Consider the following 21155-nt stretch of genomic DNA (forward strand, 5'->3'; position numbering starts at 1 on the left):
CAGCACCTAGAAAGGACCTCTACATCCCTGAAAGACAGCAAAGACCAGGATAACTAGAGCCCCAGATACAGATCCCCTGTAAAGACCTTGTCTCAGAGGACCACCAGGACAAGACCACAGGAAACAGATGATTCTTCTGCACAATCTGACTTTGCTGCAGCCTGGAATTGAACTACTGGTTTCGTCTGGTCAGAGGAGAACTGACCCCAACTGAGCCTGGTTTCTCCCAAGGTTTTTTTCTCCATTCTGTCACCGATGGAGTTTCGGTTCCTTGCCGCTGTCGCCTCTGGCTTGCTTAGTTGGGGTCACTTCATTTACAGTGATATCGTTGATTTGATTGCAAATGATTGTACAGACACTATTTAAACTGAACTGAGATGATGACATCACTTAATTCAGTGATGAACTGCATTTAACTGTCATTTAGCATTATTGACACACTGTTTTCCTAATGAATGTTGTTCAGTTGCTTTGACCCAATCTTTTTTTGTTTAAAGTGCTATATAAATAAAGGTGACTTGGCTTAGTTGTGCTTCATAAATGTATTGAAATTGAATTGAAACTGAATGTCTTAGAAATAGTTCATGGTGGTAAATGAAAACAATGCAGGTATTTTCAGTAATCACTCCCTCTTTTTGTTTAATTCATTTATTTTTGTCAGGATATGATGAAAGAAGATGAAATCCTAAAGGCTGTAAGAGAGACATTTATAAGGGAGAGAGACTGTGCTGTTTTACACATAGATAATTTTTTATTTAGGTGTTTTTTAAGTTGAACAAGTGCTCATTGTCATTGGTCATTACCAGGGTGCGAATTGCCGTGGGGGTTGATGCGTGGGATTTCCCCCTTTCTGGTCATGGTATCCCTGCCTCTGCTGAATTATTTTTATCCACGGTGGGGCTAAATTTATCCCCTCCTCAAAGTGATCGGTGCTACTACACTAGTGGCGGGACGGATCTCAAAACTTATCACGGATCCGTGGTTTGATTAAAGTCAATTTTATTTTAAAATGCGCTACTTTTGCTGGCTCTGATATAGGTGCCGCGCAGCCTCTCTGTATTCACCACTCTGCAGACTTGCTCAATGTCCCGCCCACGGCACTATCTGATTGGTTACACCTCACAAGTAATAGCCTATCAACACTTGCGAGACGGTTGAAGCCGGTCTGCTGGGCAGTGGAGTTGCTAACTTGGCGACTTTGTCGCTAGATTTATCAACTTTTTTTTTTTTTTTTAAGCCACTAGCAACAAATCTAGTGACTTTTTGGGCAATCATTATTAAGTCTCTGAGACTCTCTGGTGCTGCATCACGAGCACGAGGTCTCTCTTCCCCAGCGCGAGACTCTCTCTGCATCTGCTGTGTTCAGCGAGAGCAGAGAGCAGCAGCACTCTCAGTTAAAAAAAATAAATATATTCTGTTGCTTCTAATTCTATTTTACAAGCAAGTATAGCCGACATCAGTCACAGCACAACCACTGACTTTATCGTATGTGTATTTGATTTCATTAGTGCAGATTAATGTTTGAGAGCTAGTTATGTCTTAATGGACCGCGTTTCAGTCATTATAATATTCATTCCGTTTTCTGACAGAAACATTAAAATATGGTAATAAAAACAGTTTTATTGAGAATTAAATTAAATGGCTAAATTAAATTGCAGTATGTGAGCATAGGGAGGCAATACAATACAGCACTTACATCATAAATATGCTAATTAGCACATGACGTCATCAAGTTCATGTTCTCATCATTTATTTTTATGAATTAAAATGTTTCAAAACATCCCCCCCTCTGTTTTTTTCACAAATCACACCCCGGTCATTACTGTTATTATAACTGATCGATGCCTGTGATTGGCTGTGAAATGCATGAGTTCACTGTGTTCACACAGATTTAACCAATTTCTTCACTTGTAATCTGTGTATCCGCAGGATCGAGATGTGCTCAGAGGAAATCTACCAGAGATAGTGTTTCCTTCCCATGAGAATGACATGTCTCTAAAACGAACAAAGAGAGATTGGGTTATTCCTCCTATTAATGTGCCAGAAAACTCAAGAGGGCCTTTCCCAATGGAGCTGGTCAGGGTAAGATCAACACTTAAAATTATAGAGATATCATATGACCTCAAAAATTACATACGTATGGACATGCACACACACACACACACATATATATATATATATATATATGTGTGTGTGTGCAAATGAATGAATCTGCTGTGTTTTTATGGTAAAGCATGTGTTAATGTGGAATCAGAATCGTCTCCTTTCTATAATTTTCTCTGGTTCTCATTTTTTGTTGTTCTGTCTATAGTGTGTGTGTGTGTGCATGTTTGCTTTTGGTGTTTCAGGAGAGAAACAATCCGTCATGATCCACTGAAAACTCTCATTTAGATCTGACCCCATTCTGATTTCTGAAATTCATTGGAGTAAATCATGTCCTTCTCAGCTTTATATAAAATGTTCTGTGTCAGGAAAGATGTTTATTGCAGTACAGTGCTCGAGGTTCAGGCACTGACATGTTTGGGTTGTGCTCTCTGCTGGGGTGTAGATTCGCTCAGATAACGATGAGAAGGTGAGTTTGCGTTACAGCGTGACGGGTCCCGGTGCTGACCAGCCGCCCACCGGAGTCTTCTCCATTGACCCCATCTCAGGCCTCCTGACGGTCCTCAAGCCCCTGGACCGTGAACACCTGCCCAGCTTTAATGTGAGTTTATCACTGCCCATCTGCTCCACTCTAAACTCTAGCTCTTCTTTTGTTTTTAAGAATGTGTTTTGAAACTGAAATAACTATCCACGTTTGACTGTATTCAGCAGTGGGTTCAGCTGATGCATTTCCCTCAGCATTTCACAGCAGAGCCAAAGTTAGAGTATTGATCTCTCTCTATACGCTGAGTAATAAATCAGACTCCTGGGCTGAGGGGAAACAGTGATTGAATGGAACATTTGATTATTAGAACTGTACAAAAGGGTGTTTTATTTCTACCGTGCAAAACTATATATTTTAAAAATCAAGGACTTGAGCCCTAAATTATTTAGCTGAAATAAGTCCATGTCATGCAGGAACTGATCAGAAGTGTTTTTAACTTGGCTGAAATGCAGTCATCAACAAATCCTGAGAAAAAAAATGTCACAATAAAAAGCAAATCAGAAGAGAATAACCAGAAATGTTTCTTGAGCAGCAAATCATCATATTAGAATGATTTCTGAAGATCATGTGACACTGAAGACTGGAGGAATGATGCTGAAAATACAGCTGTGCATCACAGAAATACATTACACTTTAACAGATAATTACATAGAAAACAGCTGTTTTATAATGTAATGAGATTTCACAATTTCATTGTTTTTGCTGCATTTCTATTTGAATAAATGCAGCCTTGGTTTTCACAAGAGAGTTCTTTCAAAAACATTTTAAATATTGCGTTTGAAAATCCTTTGAATGGTAGGGTACATTTCAAAATTCCTTTTATTCTTGTGTTCAGAACCAGTTGAACTGAACACAGCTGACTGGAATAGTTTGAATGAGATAACAGATAAAACTCTCAGGGAAGTTGTGTCTCCTAATTAATCTCGAGCGACTTGACCTGATGAAAATGAATTAATGCCTTCTAAACTAATAGGATACTGTACTTTAAACAGTATTAGCTTTCTCTAGACATTTAAATACCTTGATATTATGTATTTAAATAAATGTGTTGTCATAAAGTCAGTGAGCAAAGAAAAAGTAATCTTCTCTTCTTGCTACACTGAAGTATGTGTTGTGCATGCCCTGTATTTACTGATGTATTTATCCAGTACTCTGTGTGTTATGGCATCAGTTGAGGGCACACGCTGTGGATATGAACGGTAATCAGGTAGAAAACCCCATTGACGTCATGATCAACGTTATTGATATGAATGACAACCGACCAGAGTTCATCCAGCAGATCTGGAATGGAAGTGTTCCTGAAGGCTCTAAACCAGGTTAAACCATATCAAATCAATAAAACTGGTATTGCTCTAGGTGTATTTTTGACTTATATTGACTATATTTAGTCTTTTATTTATATAGGAACGTCAGTAATGACAGTGACTGCGGTGGACAAGGATGACCCTGGAACTCTAAACGGCCAGCTACGCTATAAGATTGTGTCTCAGAATCCCAACATTCCCAGTCCAAACATGTTCACCATTAACAACAGGACAGGAAGCATCATCACTGTTGCCGCTGGCCTGGACCGAGAGGTCAGCAATCCATCTGTCACACATTATCTGACCTCTACAAACAAATCTTGAGTAGTTCAAATGGTCCCAGCTTTTTTTTAGATGTGGGGGCAATATATATCTACACTGTATATAATTTAGAAAAATAATGCTTTTGATAAAATCATATTTTGTCAGGGTTTTTCAAACGATCCAAATCACAAACAAGCTTGTATCACAACTCTAACAGAAAAGAACAAGGCCCAGGCTGCAGGATACTCAGACACGTCTTCAGAAGCAATTTTTGTACAAAGACTTGACACACAGGAATCCACAGCAGTTTAAATAGATGATATATTTCCAACAGAACATTTTGCTTGAGGAATGTTTTTTGTTTTTCATGTCACTCAATGCCACCTGCTGGTATAACTCTGTAGTTGCAGACAGAGTCCCTGTAAAATCCCCAGCACTAATGCACATGATGTCACAAACAGCATCTGCAATTTAAACCTCACTTGAACAGATTTCAGGACCAGAACTAACATGTTAATGAAAGAAATGTAGGTAAATATGAAAATCAACTAGGATTCCAAACTGACATGACTTTACTTGACTTAGGGAAGTGATCATGTGTAATTGAGGGTGAGCTCAGAGAGTCATGGACTTTAGAAAACATCTCTGAACATCCCATAATTGAATAATCTAATAGCAAATGTAAAAAATGAAACAGACAGGCATGGCTTGTCTGCAATATTCACCCAAAACATAGATCCTTTATATAAATAAAATAAAATATGAATAAATAAAAATATGAATAAATAAAAAGCTGTAAATGTGTTCAGCATTCTGAATCAAATATATTTTTTTTAGATTTTCTTGACAATTTTAAGCCATAAAATGTGCAGGATATATTAAAATTCATCGCAAGTTTCGACAGGCACATAAAAAGATGTGAGAGGGAAAGAAAGTGGGACAGTTGCACCGGTGCACTCCTGAACTCAACAGCGCCCCTCATATTTTACAATGTAAATCTGTGGTGAAAAGCGGAACTGCAGTTTTGAGACTGCCCCGCTTATTTTAACCTTTCCTCATATCGCTCCGGACCAAGATGATATCAGTCCGATGAAGCTATCTCGTCTGAAACTAGCTCTCGTCTGTTTTCTTATGTGGTTAGTGTTTAAATTAATGAAAGTGTTAATCCTTTATTTTAAATGTGCTCACCTGAGAGGCCTTTATTTAGTTTATTTTTGTTTCCGCACTTAAATTTCTCTACATTCAGAGACAACATTAAGGCAATTTTTCTACAGCATTCTATGTGTGTCTTCGAGCCTGTCAGTCATCATTAGTGTGCCGCCCACAGGCTGATTATTATAGATCTCTGCCGAAGGTGTGTCTGCATGTGTTCAGCGATATAAATACTAAAAGACTGTAATCTTTCTTCAGTTTATTATAAACTAGTGCTATGACCCAGACTCTGCAACACCTGAATTCAGTCATTCAGGAACCCTACTGGAAACGGAGCTGAGCTCACTTCACAAACAGCATAACATTGACAAGACCTGAAAATCAAAATAGAAAACATAAATCTTCATGAAAAAGAGTCAATTCAGAGGGATTTACAGGTAAAATGGACCTTTCATAAAGTTCTCCTAGTCATAAAACCTACTGACTACTTACATTTACATTTACATTTAATCATTTAGCAGACGCTTTTATCCAAAGCGACTTACAAATGAGAACAATAGAAGCAGTTGTACTTGGCTTAAAAAAAAATATATTTTACATTTATTTTCACATTCACCTAATGGGCTAGTTGCATATCTCTAACGAGTATGTGCATAGATACTTCCAGTTGTGCTAAACGCCAATGCAGAGAACCTGACAAAATCAAATATGACCTTCTATATATGTTTAATTTATAATATCACTTAAAATGCATATAACATTTACACCACTATTAATAATATACTATAAAAGTTAACTGAGTACATTTGAAACTTAGGTATGATTGGATCCGGTGAATAAATGAAATACCTACTGTTCACGAAATGAAAGTTGAACTTACACAATGTATTTTTCCCTTATCAATTATGTAAATACACAAATTACTTATTTCTCAAAAAAAAAATTAATTACATAATTTTTTTATATATTCATGAAATATTAACCTTGTGAGACATGGGCTGCGAATGATCTTCATAAATACCCATTTCTCAATTGTGCACATACATCAGTTTGTTCCATCATCATTTTCACAACATAATTGAATATTTTACTCAGTTAACTTCGCATCAAACATATTTTTTAAATGAAAAAAGGGCTATAAAAGGATACAACTAATACATGACAAAATCAATTGTTTTATCTGATAATGCAAAATTAATCATAAAAATATACATGCGCTCGTTATAAAGAATTATTTATGCAACCGATCTTTCACAAAACAGATATTAATAAAAACGCACAGCTAATGCAAACACAGATCTTTTAATTAATGCCAACCTACCATAATTACATTGTTAAATTGTACAGTTAGTTATAAATTATGCTATCAAATAAATGTAATAAAAAATACATGAAGAAATCTCTGAGCGTCTCGAAACGATCGTTTGACAGTCTCAAACCTTATAGTCTTATAAATAGCAGTCGGAACAAAATCAGTTCAGTACAGTACAGAAAATGTACAGTTTTGGTTTGTGTTTGAATGAAAAGATCCCCATTGACTGACTAAGCACTGACACTGAGCTTCATAATTCTCGATCTGTGTGGTAATCATTTATATTTAGCCAAGTTTCGAACCTAAGTTTCCCCTTACAGTAAATGAGAACGTCGCAAGACCAGAGGTATGCACTCACTTTTGTACACCTATCCTATTGGCTAACTAATTAATTTTGTGATTATACGAAATTCCTGTGTGAATGCAACTGTTAAATGTCTCGACTGATCTCTGGAGCAATGCAAGCACAATCACTTAAAGAATATGCAAACACTCATGAATCCAAAAATGACAAAAAGCTGTAAACAGTCTGACAGTAATGAAAGAAACAGGAACAGGGAGCAGAAACAAACTCAAAGTCCACATAACCAAATATGGCTTAAAAACAATGTTAGATTGTGCAACATGATTATTTCCATCAGACTACTGGTGCAAATCAAATCAAATCCAAAACAGTTCATTTAATTCATTTACAATGAACATCACCATAAGCACCATCTTACATGAGCATCCACCCAAACATAAGCAAAGACAATAGCTCAGGATGCTAATTAGTAAATTTGACACAGGTGGAAATAAATGTGGCCCTGAAAGCAAAACTCTTTATTCTCTGTTTCAATTTTCTGCAATGTATAGTTTTCATAATATTCACTTTTGGAAGAAAGAATGTAATTTCTCAACCATGTTCAGTTAGACTAATGGGTTAAATCAATTAAATCAATTAAAATAATTGGAATTAATGAGTTAAATGTGAACATTGTCATTGTGGTTTCTCTCTGCAGAAAGTGCCTCAGTACACACTGATTATTCAAGCCACTGACATGGAAGGAAACCCCATGTACGGTCTTTCTAACACAGGAACTGCCATTATTACCATCACAGATGTCAACGACAATCCTCCGGAGTTTACCTCTGAGACCGTAAGATCATACACACACACAGTTGTGTTTATATGTTTAATGGGGACATTAAAAGATGTAATGGTTTTTATACTGTACAAAATTTATTTTCTATAGTCTTTCAGCAACCCTGCACCTAAACCTACCCCTCACAGAAAACTTTCTGCATTTTTAGATTTTCTAAAAACTTAAATCTGTATGATTTATAAGCTTGTTTCCTCATGGGGACATAAAAATGTCCCCACACGGTCAAAATTTACTGATATCACTATACTTGTGGGAACATTGGTTCCCCATAATGTGATAAATATCAGTTAAACACACAAACACACACACTCTCTATTCTGGAAAAAGTCATTTTGCAAGATGACAGACATACATGGCTAACGTACATTAACACATTCTTAGATTTATGACATTTAAAACTTCAGGATTTTTTGTGCAATTCCTTTGTAAATTTGCGCTTTGATTTGGTGTCTGTACTGTTGCCAGGTTCTAGGAATGCTGTGGGTTACTTTTGGTGTGCTGTACCATGCTGGGTTAAAGCAACAACTCATTGTTTGCATTAAAATATACATGTATTGACACAAAAATTTAGTAATTTTACCTTAGGTTCATACAATTTAAAATCTACTGTGTTTCATGGTCAGCACATTGCTTTTTATCCAGAAACAAGGAAACTACTGCGTACCTTACATTTAGATAAACGAGGAGACAATAGATTGCATTTGTGGAAGTGGAAAAACACCATGTTTTTCATGACTCGCAGGATTTCTTGTATTAAGATTTAAAAACCATTTAAAAGATGAGATTCAGCTGTTTTCATCTGTTTAAATGTTGTACCACTTCTAGACTGTAGAACTGTTACTGTTTTGTGTAAAAAGATAATCGAAATGCTGGCAAAACATTTTCAGTAAAAAAAAAAAAAAACACATGGATTCTAAAAAAAAAAAAAAAAACATTTATAGTGTTTGTGGTATAGGTCTACAGCTGCATACTGGTTATGCTGTATGAATATGGAGTAAATCAGTAGCTAAACTCGGGAGGTTGAAGATCAGAATGTAAGTACTTGTTATATTAACATTTGTATTTGTAAGTTAAAATTTACACTCACAGCTCTGATGTGAAAAGCTGAATCTTTCAATTTGCACACACAGACAATGATCAGAACACCTGTGTTTTGAATTGGAAGTTGTAGATTAATAGTTACAAATGTGTAGAATGACATACACAAATGTTGACGACGTATTTACTTTTGCACTTTACTTCAGTTTCACTGCACAAAATCAGTTCGTGGGCCAGTTCTCCTCTGACCAGACAAACTAGTAGTTCAATTCCAGACTGCAGCAAAGTCAGATTGTGCAGAAGAATCATCTGTTTCCTGTGGTCTTGTCCTGGTGGTCCTCTGAGACAAGGTCTTTACAGGGGATCTGTATCTGGGGCTCTAGTTGTCCTGGTCTCCGCTGTCTTTCAGGGCAGTAGAGGTCCTTTCTAGGTGCTGATCCACCATCTGGTCTGGATATGTACTGGATCCGGTGTCACTGCAGTGACCCTCTGATCTGGACACAGACTGGATCTGCTGGCTACGGTGACCTCGGAATAAGAGAGATACAGACTAATATTAGCGTAGATGCCATTCTTCTAATGATGTAGCAAGTACATCGGGTGTAATGGGAAGTGTTCCCGGTTCACCTAATTAATGCAGCCTAAAAATCTGTTATGTGGAGGGGTAGGGATGAACTCAGTAGCAGACGGGAAGTACCAAACACAGGGTTTATTAACACAAAAAGGGGAAAACAAAACCCACGAGGGGGAAAACAAAGACTAGGGCAGATACTAGACTACTTAACAAGACAAGATAAATAAAGACTCGAAACACAAGAACACTAACTACAAATAAACAATAACAGGTCTCACAACGTCTTCTTCCAAGAGCAACACCAAGTAACAATACTTCACAGGTACATGTAGAAACGCATCTCACAATGTGGAATAATCACAAGTAGGAACAATGAACCGACAAAAGACAGAGCACACTAGGGGATCTAAATAGGGGAACTAATTAAGACACAACAGGTGGCACAGATAAGGCAATCACGACAAGACTAGGATAACAAGGGGGCGGGGCAAGGGGACAAGACAACACAAGCACATGGCCCAAAGACAAGGCCATGTGCTTGTACACAAAACACGGGTCTGTCATGATCCTGCCTCAAGACTAGAGAAAAGTCAGGACATGAAGGCAGAATCATGACAAAATCCTTTAACGGATTTGGATATTAGAAGCATATTAGTATGTTATGTGTATGCCAGGTTAAAGAGATGGGTCTTTAATCTAGATTTAAACTGCAAGAGTATGTCTGCCTCCCGAACAATGTTAGGTAGGTTATTCCAGAGTTTAGGTGCCAAATAGGAAAAGGATCTGCCGCCTGCAGCTGATTTTGATATTCTAGGTATTATCAAATTGCCTGAGTTTTGAGAACGCAGCGGACGTGGAGGATTATAATGTAACAAGAGCTCAAATACTGAAGTGCTAAACCATTCATGGCTTTATAAGTAATAAGCAATATTTTAAAATCTATACAATGTTTGATAGGGAGCCAGTGCAGTGTTGACAGGACCGGGCTAATATGGTCATACTTCCTGGTTCTAGTAAGAACTCTTGCTGCTGCATTTTGGACTAGCTGTAGTTTGTTTACTAAGCGTGCAGAACAACCACCCAATAAAGCATTACAATAATCTAACCTTGAGGTCATAAATGCATGGATTAACATTTCTGCATTTGACCGTAATTTAGATATATTTTTGAGATGGAAAAATGCAGTTTTACAAATGCTAGAAACTTGGCTCTCTAAGGAAAGATTGCTATCAAATAGCACACCTAGGTTCCTAACTGATGACGAAGAAGCCATCAAGTCATAGACAGTGTTCTAGGTTATTACATGCAGAGTTTATAGGTCCAGAATTTTGCAGTAAGAAATTACTCCTCATCCAGTTTTTTATATCGACTATGCATTCCATTCATTTTTCAAATTGGTGTGTTTCACTGGGCCGCGAAGAAATATAGAACTGAGTATCATCAGCATAACAGTGAAAGCTAACACCATGTTTCCTGATGATATCTCTCAAGGGTAACGTGTAAATCGTGAAGAGTAGCAGCCCTAGTACTGAGCCTTGAAGTACTCCATACTGCATTTGTGATCTATATGATACCTCTTCATTCACTGCTACGAATTGATTGAGGTCATATAAGTACAATTTAAACCATGTTAATGCACTTCCATTAATGCCAATAAAGTGTTCTAGTCTATGCAAAAGAATGTTGTGGTCAATAGTGTTGAACACATCACAAAGATTCAATAGCACTAATAGAGAGATACATCCACAGTGTAATTATTAATCTACAACTTCAAATTCAAAACACAGGTGTTTTGATCATTGTCTGTGTGTGCAAATTGAAATATTCAGCTTTTCACATCAGAGCTGTGAGTGTAAATTTCAACTTACAAATAAAAATATTAATATGACAAGTTATCACATTCAGATTTTCAACCTTTTGAGTTTTGCTACTGATTTACCTTTATATACGAATATGTTGTATGTGAAAACACAAGAGAGAGTATGTGTGAACCTGGTGTGACTCAGCATTTTACATATTTGCTGACAGTAATAAGGCTAATGATTGAGAGGCAGAAACTTGGCCCTTAGTTGCTGCAAGCCATTGAATAATCTGTTTCTAAGGGTAGGAATTATGGAGAGGGTCAAAGCAATGCACGAAAGCTGAATTAAAGACATTTTTGCAAAAAAATGGCCAGATTATATATATATTGACATATAAATAATAACATAACATGTTCTCTGTATAAATAATATAACATAACATTGTGTCTGTCACACATATTTTTTATGTTATGCAGTTCTTTGGCACGGTACCAGAGAACCAGGTCAACGTTATTGTGGCCAACCTGACAGTAACCGACAAAGACCAGCCCAACACAGGAGCATGGAAAACCATCTACAAGATAACAGCTGGTGACCCCATGGGCCATTTCTCTGTGCCCACTGATCCTGTTTCTAATGAAGGCCTGGTGACTGTCGTCAAGGTAGGAAAATACTGAGCACTGTCACATTTGAAAGCACACAGTTGTGAAACAACTAAGCCTGCAATTAAAAAACTGAGAAAGGACAAAAGGTTGCAAGACATTATAACTATCCCATTTGTCTTTTCAACGAGTTGCTCTCTGTCATAACAAGAATAGATGAGCAGCTTTTGTCATTTTTTTGTGTTCTCTGCAGAAATGTATGTTTGACAGTACACTACAGTGTAAAACAGCAACTGTATATTTTACACAGTCCACTAAAACATTTCTCACAAAATCAAGCTGCAAATGGACACAAGAAGGAGTTACTAATAAAAGATGTGTGGACCAGGTGGAATTATGCTCTGCTGAGAAACCAACACCTACTGAGAAAGGCACTGACTACAGACAGCTGATATGATGGTACAAACACTGGCTGACTGCATAGATGATGCTGGAGCCTGCAGCTGTTGTGTGTTAATGACACACAGCAGCAGAACATCATAGCAGAACATTACTGAAGATTGTACAGTTCGACCAATATTGGATTTTACTGAGATCAATTTGTTTGGACCACACTAGCCGATAACGATTAATCAACCAATAGTTTTTAGAATGGATACTGAATGAAAATTAGATAAGACAAACACACAAAAAACAGTATTGAACCATAATTAGTAAATTAATAAAAGCATTAATATGAATTATTACATTAATCATTGGCATTAGTAAATGTAACAAGGAAAAATTCTACAACCTTAATGGTACAAATGGACTCTTATTGTAAAGTGTTAACATCTCATTTCAACAGTCATGGCCATCTTTAAATATCTTCACAAGGGCCATAGCATTGATATGAATATTGTATGTATTCACTCACGCATTATTTGCTTTTATTTAGAACATTTGATGATTATCTAATCAAAATAAAAATGTCACACTAGGCAAAAGTCCAGCGCTGTGCAGACAACTACATACACACACACATGATGCATAGCATTTAATTCAAGTGGCAGTCTAAAACAGTTTATTTAATAACCAAATGGGCAAAAGTTTACTTGAAGAATAATCAGTGTGGCATAGATGAGTTTGAAGATTGGTGTTTTTTTGTTGTTGTTTTTTTTTTAAAGGGAAGATAAAGCACAATCTGTATAATAGCTTTCTAAATGAAGAATTAATTATTAGAGCCACAGAAAGAGAAATGTTTTGCTGAAAAAATCCACAGTACAAAATATTCCAGCCCAGAGTGAAGTCATTATGTACAGTGCATTAAAGGCACAATATGTACGATTTTTTTATTAACATATCCAAAAGCCTCTAGAGCAGTATTATATATTTTGCTGACTTGTGTACTTGCATTATCCCAAATGTTTCAAAGAATGTTTATATACAGAGAAAAAAGCAGTTTTAACTAGTGCAAGCAACCAAGCCAGCAAGCAACTTTATTTATATAGCACATTTTTTAAACAACAGACGCTGCCCCAAAGTGCTGTACAAAATTAATAACATTAAAATCATACAATAAAATAAACATATCTAATTCAAAACCTAAAGAAAAAAAATATGTTTTTAAATAGGACTTAAAATTTGTTAGCGATGGAGCTGACCTCACATGGAATGGAAGACCATTCCAGAGTTTGGGACCTACTACAGAAAAAAGCACAATCTCCTTTTGATTTTAGATTACAATGAGGGACCTTTAAAAGCCATTGATCGGTAGACCTAAGGACTCTAGAAGTAAGGAACAATAAGATCACTGATGTACTGGGGTGCAAGGCCTGACAATTCTGAATTTGAACGGAAGCCAATGTAAGGATTGCAGTGCAGGAGTAGGGTCTCTCTTTCTCACCCCCGTTAACAGCCTTGCGGCTGCATTCTGCACTAACTGTAAGCGGACGAGCAAAGTCTGGGGAAGACCAAAATATAGAGAATTACAATAGTCAAGCTTAATTGTGATTAAAGGAGTGAACCACAATTTCCAAATCCTTACTGGATATAAAATGCTTTACTTTAGCAACCTTTAACGACGGCACCAATCTGTTTCTTAAAGTTAAGAGATGAGTCCATAATAACCCCTAAACTCTTTACACTTTTCTCAGTCTTTAGGGATAAGGATCCTAAATAATCAGGAAAGGTAGGTGAGACGGGAGAGCCTACAATTAAAACCTCAGTTTTACTCTCATTTAATTGGAGAAAATTGCTAGATAGCCAGAGTTTAATGTCCCTGTAACATTCCTGTGCTTTGTCCAGTGAACAGGTTTTATCTAAGCTCACAGGAAGGTAAAACTGGAAATCGTCTGCATAACAGTGATATGAAATACTATACTTCCGAAAAATAGTGCTTAGAGGAAGCATGTAAAGAGAAAACAGCAACGGTCCCAAAATCGACCCCTGAGGGACACCACAAACTAAAGGGGCCAATGTGGAAGAGAAGTCTCCCAGATTCACTGCAGCTGTCCTGTCTCTTAAATATGATGCAAACCACTGTAGAGCTATACCCTGGACAACAACCCAACACTCCAGACGATTGAGAAGAATTTCATGGTCTATCATATCGAAGGCAGCACTCCAATAAAACCAGAACAACATGTGATCCAGAGTCCAACGATAATAATATATCATTAGTGACCTTGAGCAGTGCAGATTCTGTGCTATGACAGGTTCTAAAGCCCGACTGGAATGTGTCTAAAATATCATAAGTATTCAGATATGAATGTAGCTGTGAATAGACCACTTTCTCTAAAATCTTGGAAATAAAAGGCAATTTAGAAATTGGCCTATAGTTGTTATAGACTGTATTATCCAAATTAGGTTTTTTTAACAAGGGATGAAGAATTGCATGTTTGAAACTGTTAGGTACTACTCCACTCATCAAAGAGCTGTTAATTATAGCTGTTAGGCTAGAACTCACAGTAGAGAAAATGTCTCGGTTACGTCTGTAACCTCGGTTCTCCGAGAAGGGAACGAGACGATGCGTCGATAATGCTTTGGGAACGCATTCTGCGTGAGTGTGTCTGAAGCATCCATGTCAACTAGTCCAATGGCGAGAGTGAGCGTAAGGAGTGATGTCACGACCAGGAATTGATAAAAACCCCAACCGGAGCAACTGGTGTTAGCTTCGACAGTGCCGAAGCAAGTCGATCACAGGAACGAAGGAAGTATGGCAGGGAGACGCATCGTCTCGTTCCCTTCTTGGGGAACCGAGGTTACAGACGTAACCGAGACGTCAATAACACTTTGGGAACGAGAATACCCAAACCGCCATATTACAAGTGCCTGAGTGTCAGCCAGAAAAAACCAACACCTCAAGAATTAAAAACCTGAGACCCGGGAGTAGCGTCCAGGTCTAGGCTATAAAACCTGACGAATGTGAGTGGCGAGGACCAGCCTGCTGCATCACAAACACCCTTAAGAGAGGCCCCAGATAATAAGGCTCTAGAGGCCGTCATACTCCTAGTAGAATGAGCTCTGACCCCCAAAGGGCACGGTAGGTCAGAAGACTCATAGGCAAGAAGGATAGCCCCAACTATCCACTTACTAAGTGTCTGTTTAGTGGCAGGAAGACCTATCTTAGGTGACCCGAAACAAACAAACAGCTGATCGGATTTCCGAAAAGAAGAAGTCCGATGAACATAAGTGTCCAAAGCTCGCACCGGACACAAGAGGGGAGGACAGAAATCCTGCTGAACAATAGGTCTCGGAACAACGGTCGGTACCTTAGGGACATATCCCTGCTTAGGGTAGAGAAATGCTTTGACCATCCCAGGTGCAAATTCAAGGCAGGTGGGAGAAACCGAGATAGCCTGAAGGTCTCTGACTCTTTTAAGGGACGAAATAGCAAGGATAAAAGTAGTCTTAAACGAAAGAAACTTCTCAGAGACAGAATCTAGGGGTTCAAAATGAGCCCTAGAAAGGCCTTCTAAAACTATAGCCAGGTCTCAGGCCGGCACTCTAGTACGAGTTGCAGGTCTCAGCCTCAAGGTGCCTTGAAGGAAACGAGAGATAAGAGGGTCTCGACCCAGAGATGCACCACCCACTGGGGCGTGGAAAGCCGAAATGTTCGCCACATAAACTTTTAAGGTGGATGGACATAGACCAGAAGTGAAGCGGTCTTGTAAAAACTCAAGAACTGAGCCAACAGAGCAGTGGACGGGGTCACACTGATGTTTGTAACACCAAGAAGAAAAAACATTCCATTTGAGTCTATAAAGTTTCCTCGTAGCTGGAGCTCTGGAGCAACCTCAGTTGAGAGACCACTCTCTATGAGTTGCGCCCCCTCAGAGGCCACACCCAAAGCTTAAAAAATCTCTGGCCGGGGGTGAAATATAGTGCCACGTCTATACCATAGCGTCCAACCCCAGGGGGGCTGGATGAGTAAGGGAGAACCATAGTGGACAGTGTGTCGTGTACTGAGACGCAAACAAATCCAATTCTGCTTGGCCATAAGATTCCCATATGAGCTCCACCACCTCGGGGTGGTGGAGCTAAGAATCCAGACCCCCCTGACGGTTGATGTAAGAGACCACCGATGTATTGTCTGTGCGGACAAGCACATGATGGTCCCTCAGGTCTGGCAGGAAGTGCCTCAAAGCTTTGAAGACAGCCATCATCTCCAGGCAGTTGATGTGCCAAGAGTGATGATGGCTCTCCCACAGACCCTGAGCTGAGCTGCCTTCCATTACCGCTCCCCAGCCGGTAAGGGAAGCATCTGTCGAAATGGTAACCCGATGACAAAGAGCTCCCAATACCGGACCCTTGGACAAGAACCAGTGTTCTCTCCATATGACCAAGGCCGCGTGATCTTGATCGTACGAAGTGTGGTCCTGAGCCACCACTGTAAAGGTCCCAACAATCTCTCGAACTGTTTTACAGTGTGTGATTGGCCTAGCTCTAGCTCTGATGTGGCTGTGAGGATGTTGGCTATACGAGCGGGCGAAAGAGCGGCTCGCATCGTGACCAAATCCCATACCACCCCAAGAAAAGTGGTCCTCTGTAATGGAGATAGCACACTCTTCTTGGTATTGAGCCTCAAACCCAACTTCTGCATATGAGCGAGGACGACATCTCGATGCCGAACTGCCAACTGTTCTGATTCCGCTAAAATCAACCAGTCGTCCAAGTAATTCAGAATACGTATGCCCTGCAGCCTGAGCAGGGCAAGAGCTGCATCTATGCACTTCGTGAATGTGCGGGGTGAGAGAGCTAGACCGAAGGGAAGTACCTGATACTGGTATTCTTTGCCCCCGAAAGAAAACCTTAGGAACTTCCTGTGCTGAGGGAGGATGGAGATATGGAAGTAAGCATCTTTTAGGTCTATCGTGATGAACCAGTTCTCGGATCTGATTTGAGTCACGATCTGTTTGAGTGTCAGCATCTTGAATTTTAATTTCTGAACTGTACGATTCAACAGACGAAGATCAACAGCCATATCACCCTGGAGCCCAAGACCGGTTGCCCACTGAAGCTAAGCAGGGCTGAGCCTGGTCAGTACCTGGATGGGAGACCTCCTGAGAAAACTAGGTTGCTGCTGGAAGAGGTGCTAGTGAGGCCAGCAGGGGGTGCTCACCCTGTGGTCTGTGTGGGTCCTAGCGCCCCAGTGTAGTGATGGGGACACTATACTGTCAACAAGCACCGTCCTTCGGATGAGACGTTAAACTGAGGTCCTGACTCTCTGTGGTCATTAAAAAAATCCCAGGATGTCTTTCGGAAAGAGTAGAGGTGTGACCTCGGCATCCTGGCTAAATTGGCCTCTGACCATCATGGCCTCCTAACAATCCCCATGTCTACTGATTGGCTTCATCACTCTGTCTCCTCTCTACCAGTAAGCTGGTGTGTGGTGGGCGTTCTGGCGCAATATGGCTGCCGTCGCATCATCCAGGTGGATGCTGCACACTGGTGGTGGATGAGGAGATACCCCCTGTCTATGTAAAGCGCTTTGAGTGTCTAGAAAAGCGCTATATAAATGTAAAGAATTATTATTATTATTATTAAATTGGGATGCAGCCCTCCATCCTTTTTTGGAACAATGAAATAACGGCTGTAAAAACCCGATGCCCTGTCGGGAGGATACACCTGCTCTATAGCATTTTTCGCTAAAAGAGATTTCACTTCTTGCTCCATGACCAGAGCCTGCTCGGGATGCACTACTGTGAGCAACACCCCGTTGTAGCGTGGGGATGAGAACCGAACTGGATTCTGTAACCCTTCTCTACTATCTGCAGTACCCATTGAGATATATTTGGCAGACTTTTCCATTCTGTCAGACATTCTACTAAGGGAACCAGCCTCTCGAGGCTGGCCTCTGGTGTAATTTGAACAGCTAGTTCGGGGACCTGAAGCCGAAGCGCAGGAACCACCCGCTAACTGCTCTTGAACCCCCCTCAGAGGGAGCGAGCCCGACGCAGCGTCTGGGAGACACAGCGCCAGAGACCCGCTGGAGACCGCTGCTCCCCGAGGCACCAAGGGTGGCGGGGTTGGCAGGACGGCCCCTTGAGAGCACAGAGACCGGACGGGCACCGTATACTGAGGTGTACACCGCACCGTCTTGATTGGGGCTGCCCTCACAGGTCTGACCCATTTGGCGTCAGGACCTTTTCTTCTGAGCCGAAGCTTTCTTAGCGAGAAGAACGGTCCTCAGATCTGGCTTCTGCTTAGATTGCTTTGGCTGTGAGTGCTGTCTCGGTCCCCGTGATTTTTCAGGAGGAGCGCGAGACGCAACACTCTCTTTTTGAAAAACACTATATGAGGAGCATGAAGGCTGGGGCTGCCTTGCACGCCCAGCAGCATCAGGATTAGATCGGCGAGGGAGAAAACTTTTAAAAGCTTCAGATTGCTTTTTATTTTCTTGAAATCTTTCAACCACTTCATTCACAGCATCACCAAACAGACCTTCATGAGAAATGGGAGCGTCTAAAAGAAAAGATCTATCTTTATCTTTAATATCTGAAAGATTAAGCCAAAGGTGTCTTTCTGTAGAAACCAAAGCAGCCATAGATCTACCAATAGCACGTGCTGTTTCTTTAGTCGCCCTGAGAGATAAATCCGTAGCCTGACGAAGTTTGCGAATTTCGTCACGGCTGACTCCCTCACTGTTATCTAACTCCCCCAGCAGCTCAGCCTGATAAGCCTGAAGCAAAGCTATCGAGTGAAGGCAAGCTCCAGCCTGACCTTCTGCTGTGTAAGCTTTACCCACTAAATTAGATGTGATCTTTAAAGGCTTCGTGGGCAAAGTCGGGTTCTTAATAGATGACGCTGAACCAGGGCAAAGATAGCTCGCGAGCGTCTGTTCCGCCCGGGGCATCGCTTCATAACCATTTTCTTTCAACCCTCTTATATCAGAATAAATGCGCACTTGAGGGCTGAAAAGACGTGATGAATATGGCTTATTCCACGATCTAGACAGCTCACTGTGAAGATCAGGAAAAAAAAGGGAGACCCCGTGATGTAGGAGATGTTTTACCCACCTCTGATTCCAGCCATATACAGTGGAACAAATGGTAATTTTGCTAGGTGTGCAAAGCATTTCATAAAAATAGTAGGCTTGCCAACAACTGAAGATTTTTCTGGTCCACTTGTAATCATTCATTTGAAGCATTAGTTGACTAGGCAGATGAGTTTTGAGTCTAGATTTAAATGTAGCTAATGTTTTAGCACATCTGATCTCTTCTGGGAGCTTGTTCCAACTACAGGCAGCATAATAACTAAAATCTAATCGCATGTTTATTAATGAACCATTTAAATCATTACAATGCACATTCAATTGCTTACATAGCCAAATGCTATGTAAGCAAGTGCTCAAGTGCACACATAAAGCTTGCCACAGCACACCATCAGAAGTAATGATTATGAATGTGTCAGGGAAAAACAGTAAAGAGGCTTCACCTTGTTTCATACAGACTACATAATCTGAGAATATTTGTTTTCTATTTGAAAGTAGACATTTTGCTCTTTGTAAATATTTTTCATGTCTGTAAGATAAGCATCAGTTTCGCTGGAGTTCACAGAAACTGAGGTGACAGAAAGCACATCCTGTTGCTTTCATTATTTTACAAAAGCACCATGTTTTGTTGTTATTGTGAGTACCCAAAAATAAAAGTAGAGTCTTTACAGATTTGAAAGATGCATTACTCCTATCTGTGTGACCAAAAATGGAGTATTATAGGAGCAAGTGAGCGCACCTGCACATCCATCTGTCCTGCACTGAGCTATTGTTTAGCTCCACACTCCACAGACACATGAACACCGCACATTTCTGTAGGATAATGTTAGATTGAGCGGACATGTAAACTTACTGCAACTAGTATATTTCAGGTAATAAGTCATATTTGAGGTCCATAAATGATAAGCGAGCGTTTGTACTGTATTACTATAGACCAGCCAGTAATGATCAGGAATTAGAAAAACCATGCGCTCAAGACACAAAACACCAAACCACTGCATAAACTTTACAGAACTGAAGCAAGAATATAATATAATACTCCTTATTTTAGATGGACTGGCTACATTGCTGAATCATATGATTATTTTTATAATTTTTTTTCCACTTTCTTTTCCATCTTTATTTCAGTCCGTTGACTATGAGATCAACAGATCATTTGTGCTGATGGTGGTTGCACTAAATGAGGTTCCTCTGGACAAAGGCATCCGTCTGCCCCGTCAGTCCACGGCCACCGTCTCCATTCGTGTAACAGATGTCAACGAGAGCCCATATTTCCAGCCCAACCCTAAAGTGCTCCGACTGCAGGAGGGCATGCAGGCCGAGTCTGAGATCACTGTCTTCACTGCTCAGGATCCAGACCGCTTCGAGCAGCAGAGCCTCAGGTGCACACAAACTGTTGAATGAAATATCACTCTTGCATATTTGAGGAGAATTAAAAATACATACTGGAGAGACAATCAAGTCTAACTCTCTTTTAAGAAATCATTTGATGTCCAACAAATCGCATTTAAAGACCAAAACTAACTTTTGTAAAAAACAGTAATATAAAATGCATGTAATGAATATAAATCTTATGTAACCTCGATTTTAGTATATCTTAACATTTTTATGCTCTTCTTAGGTACAGCACGCTGTCTGACCCTGCAAACTGGCTGAGAATTGATCCCATAAGCGGAAGGATCACAACTATCGCTGTTTTAGACAGAGAGTCTCCATTTGTTCAAGACAATATCTACACAGCTACGTTCCTCGCCATTGACAGCGGTATGTTTGCTGACTGACAAAATGATATTTGTTTTCTTATGTTTGTGTATTTCTTTATGTGCAGCTATCAGGCTGTC

At 39.7% G+C, this 21155-nt stretch overlaps 1 protein-coding gene across 1 annotated transcript in view; it reads left to right on the forward strand.

The window, feature by feature from the left end:
- zmp:0000000625 (cadherin-2) overlaps positions 1 to 21155 on the forward strand; it is a 127600-nt gene that overhangs the window by 59781 nt on the left and 46664 nt on the right. Inside the window, exons 4-11 of the mRNA XM_026207138.1 lie at positions 1930 to 2082; positions 2549 to 2704; positions 3819 to 3963; positions 4052 to 4224; positions 7681 to 7818; positions 11715 to 11900; positions 20443 to 20696; positions 20936 to 21078. Coding sequence (XP_026062923.1) covers positions 1930 to 2082; positions 2549 to 2704; positions 3819 to 3963; positions 4052 to 4224; positions 7681 to 7818; positions 11715 to 11900; positions 20443 to 20696; positions 20936 to 21078 — 1348 coding nt within the window. The remainder of the gene's footprint in view (positions 1 to 1929; positions 2083 to 2548; positions 2705 to 3818; positions 3964 to 4051; positions 4225 to 7680; positions 7819 to 11714; positions 11901 to 20442; positions 20697 to 20935; positions 21079 to 21155) is intronic.

Source organism: Carassius auratus, chromosome 27 (genome assembly GCF_003368295.1).
Source record: "Carassius auratus strain Wakin chromosome 27, ASM336829v1, whole genome shotgun sequence".
NCBI lineage: Eukaryota > Metazoa > Chordata > Actinopteri > Cypriniformes > Cyprinidae > Carassius > Carassius auratus.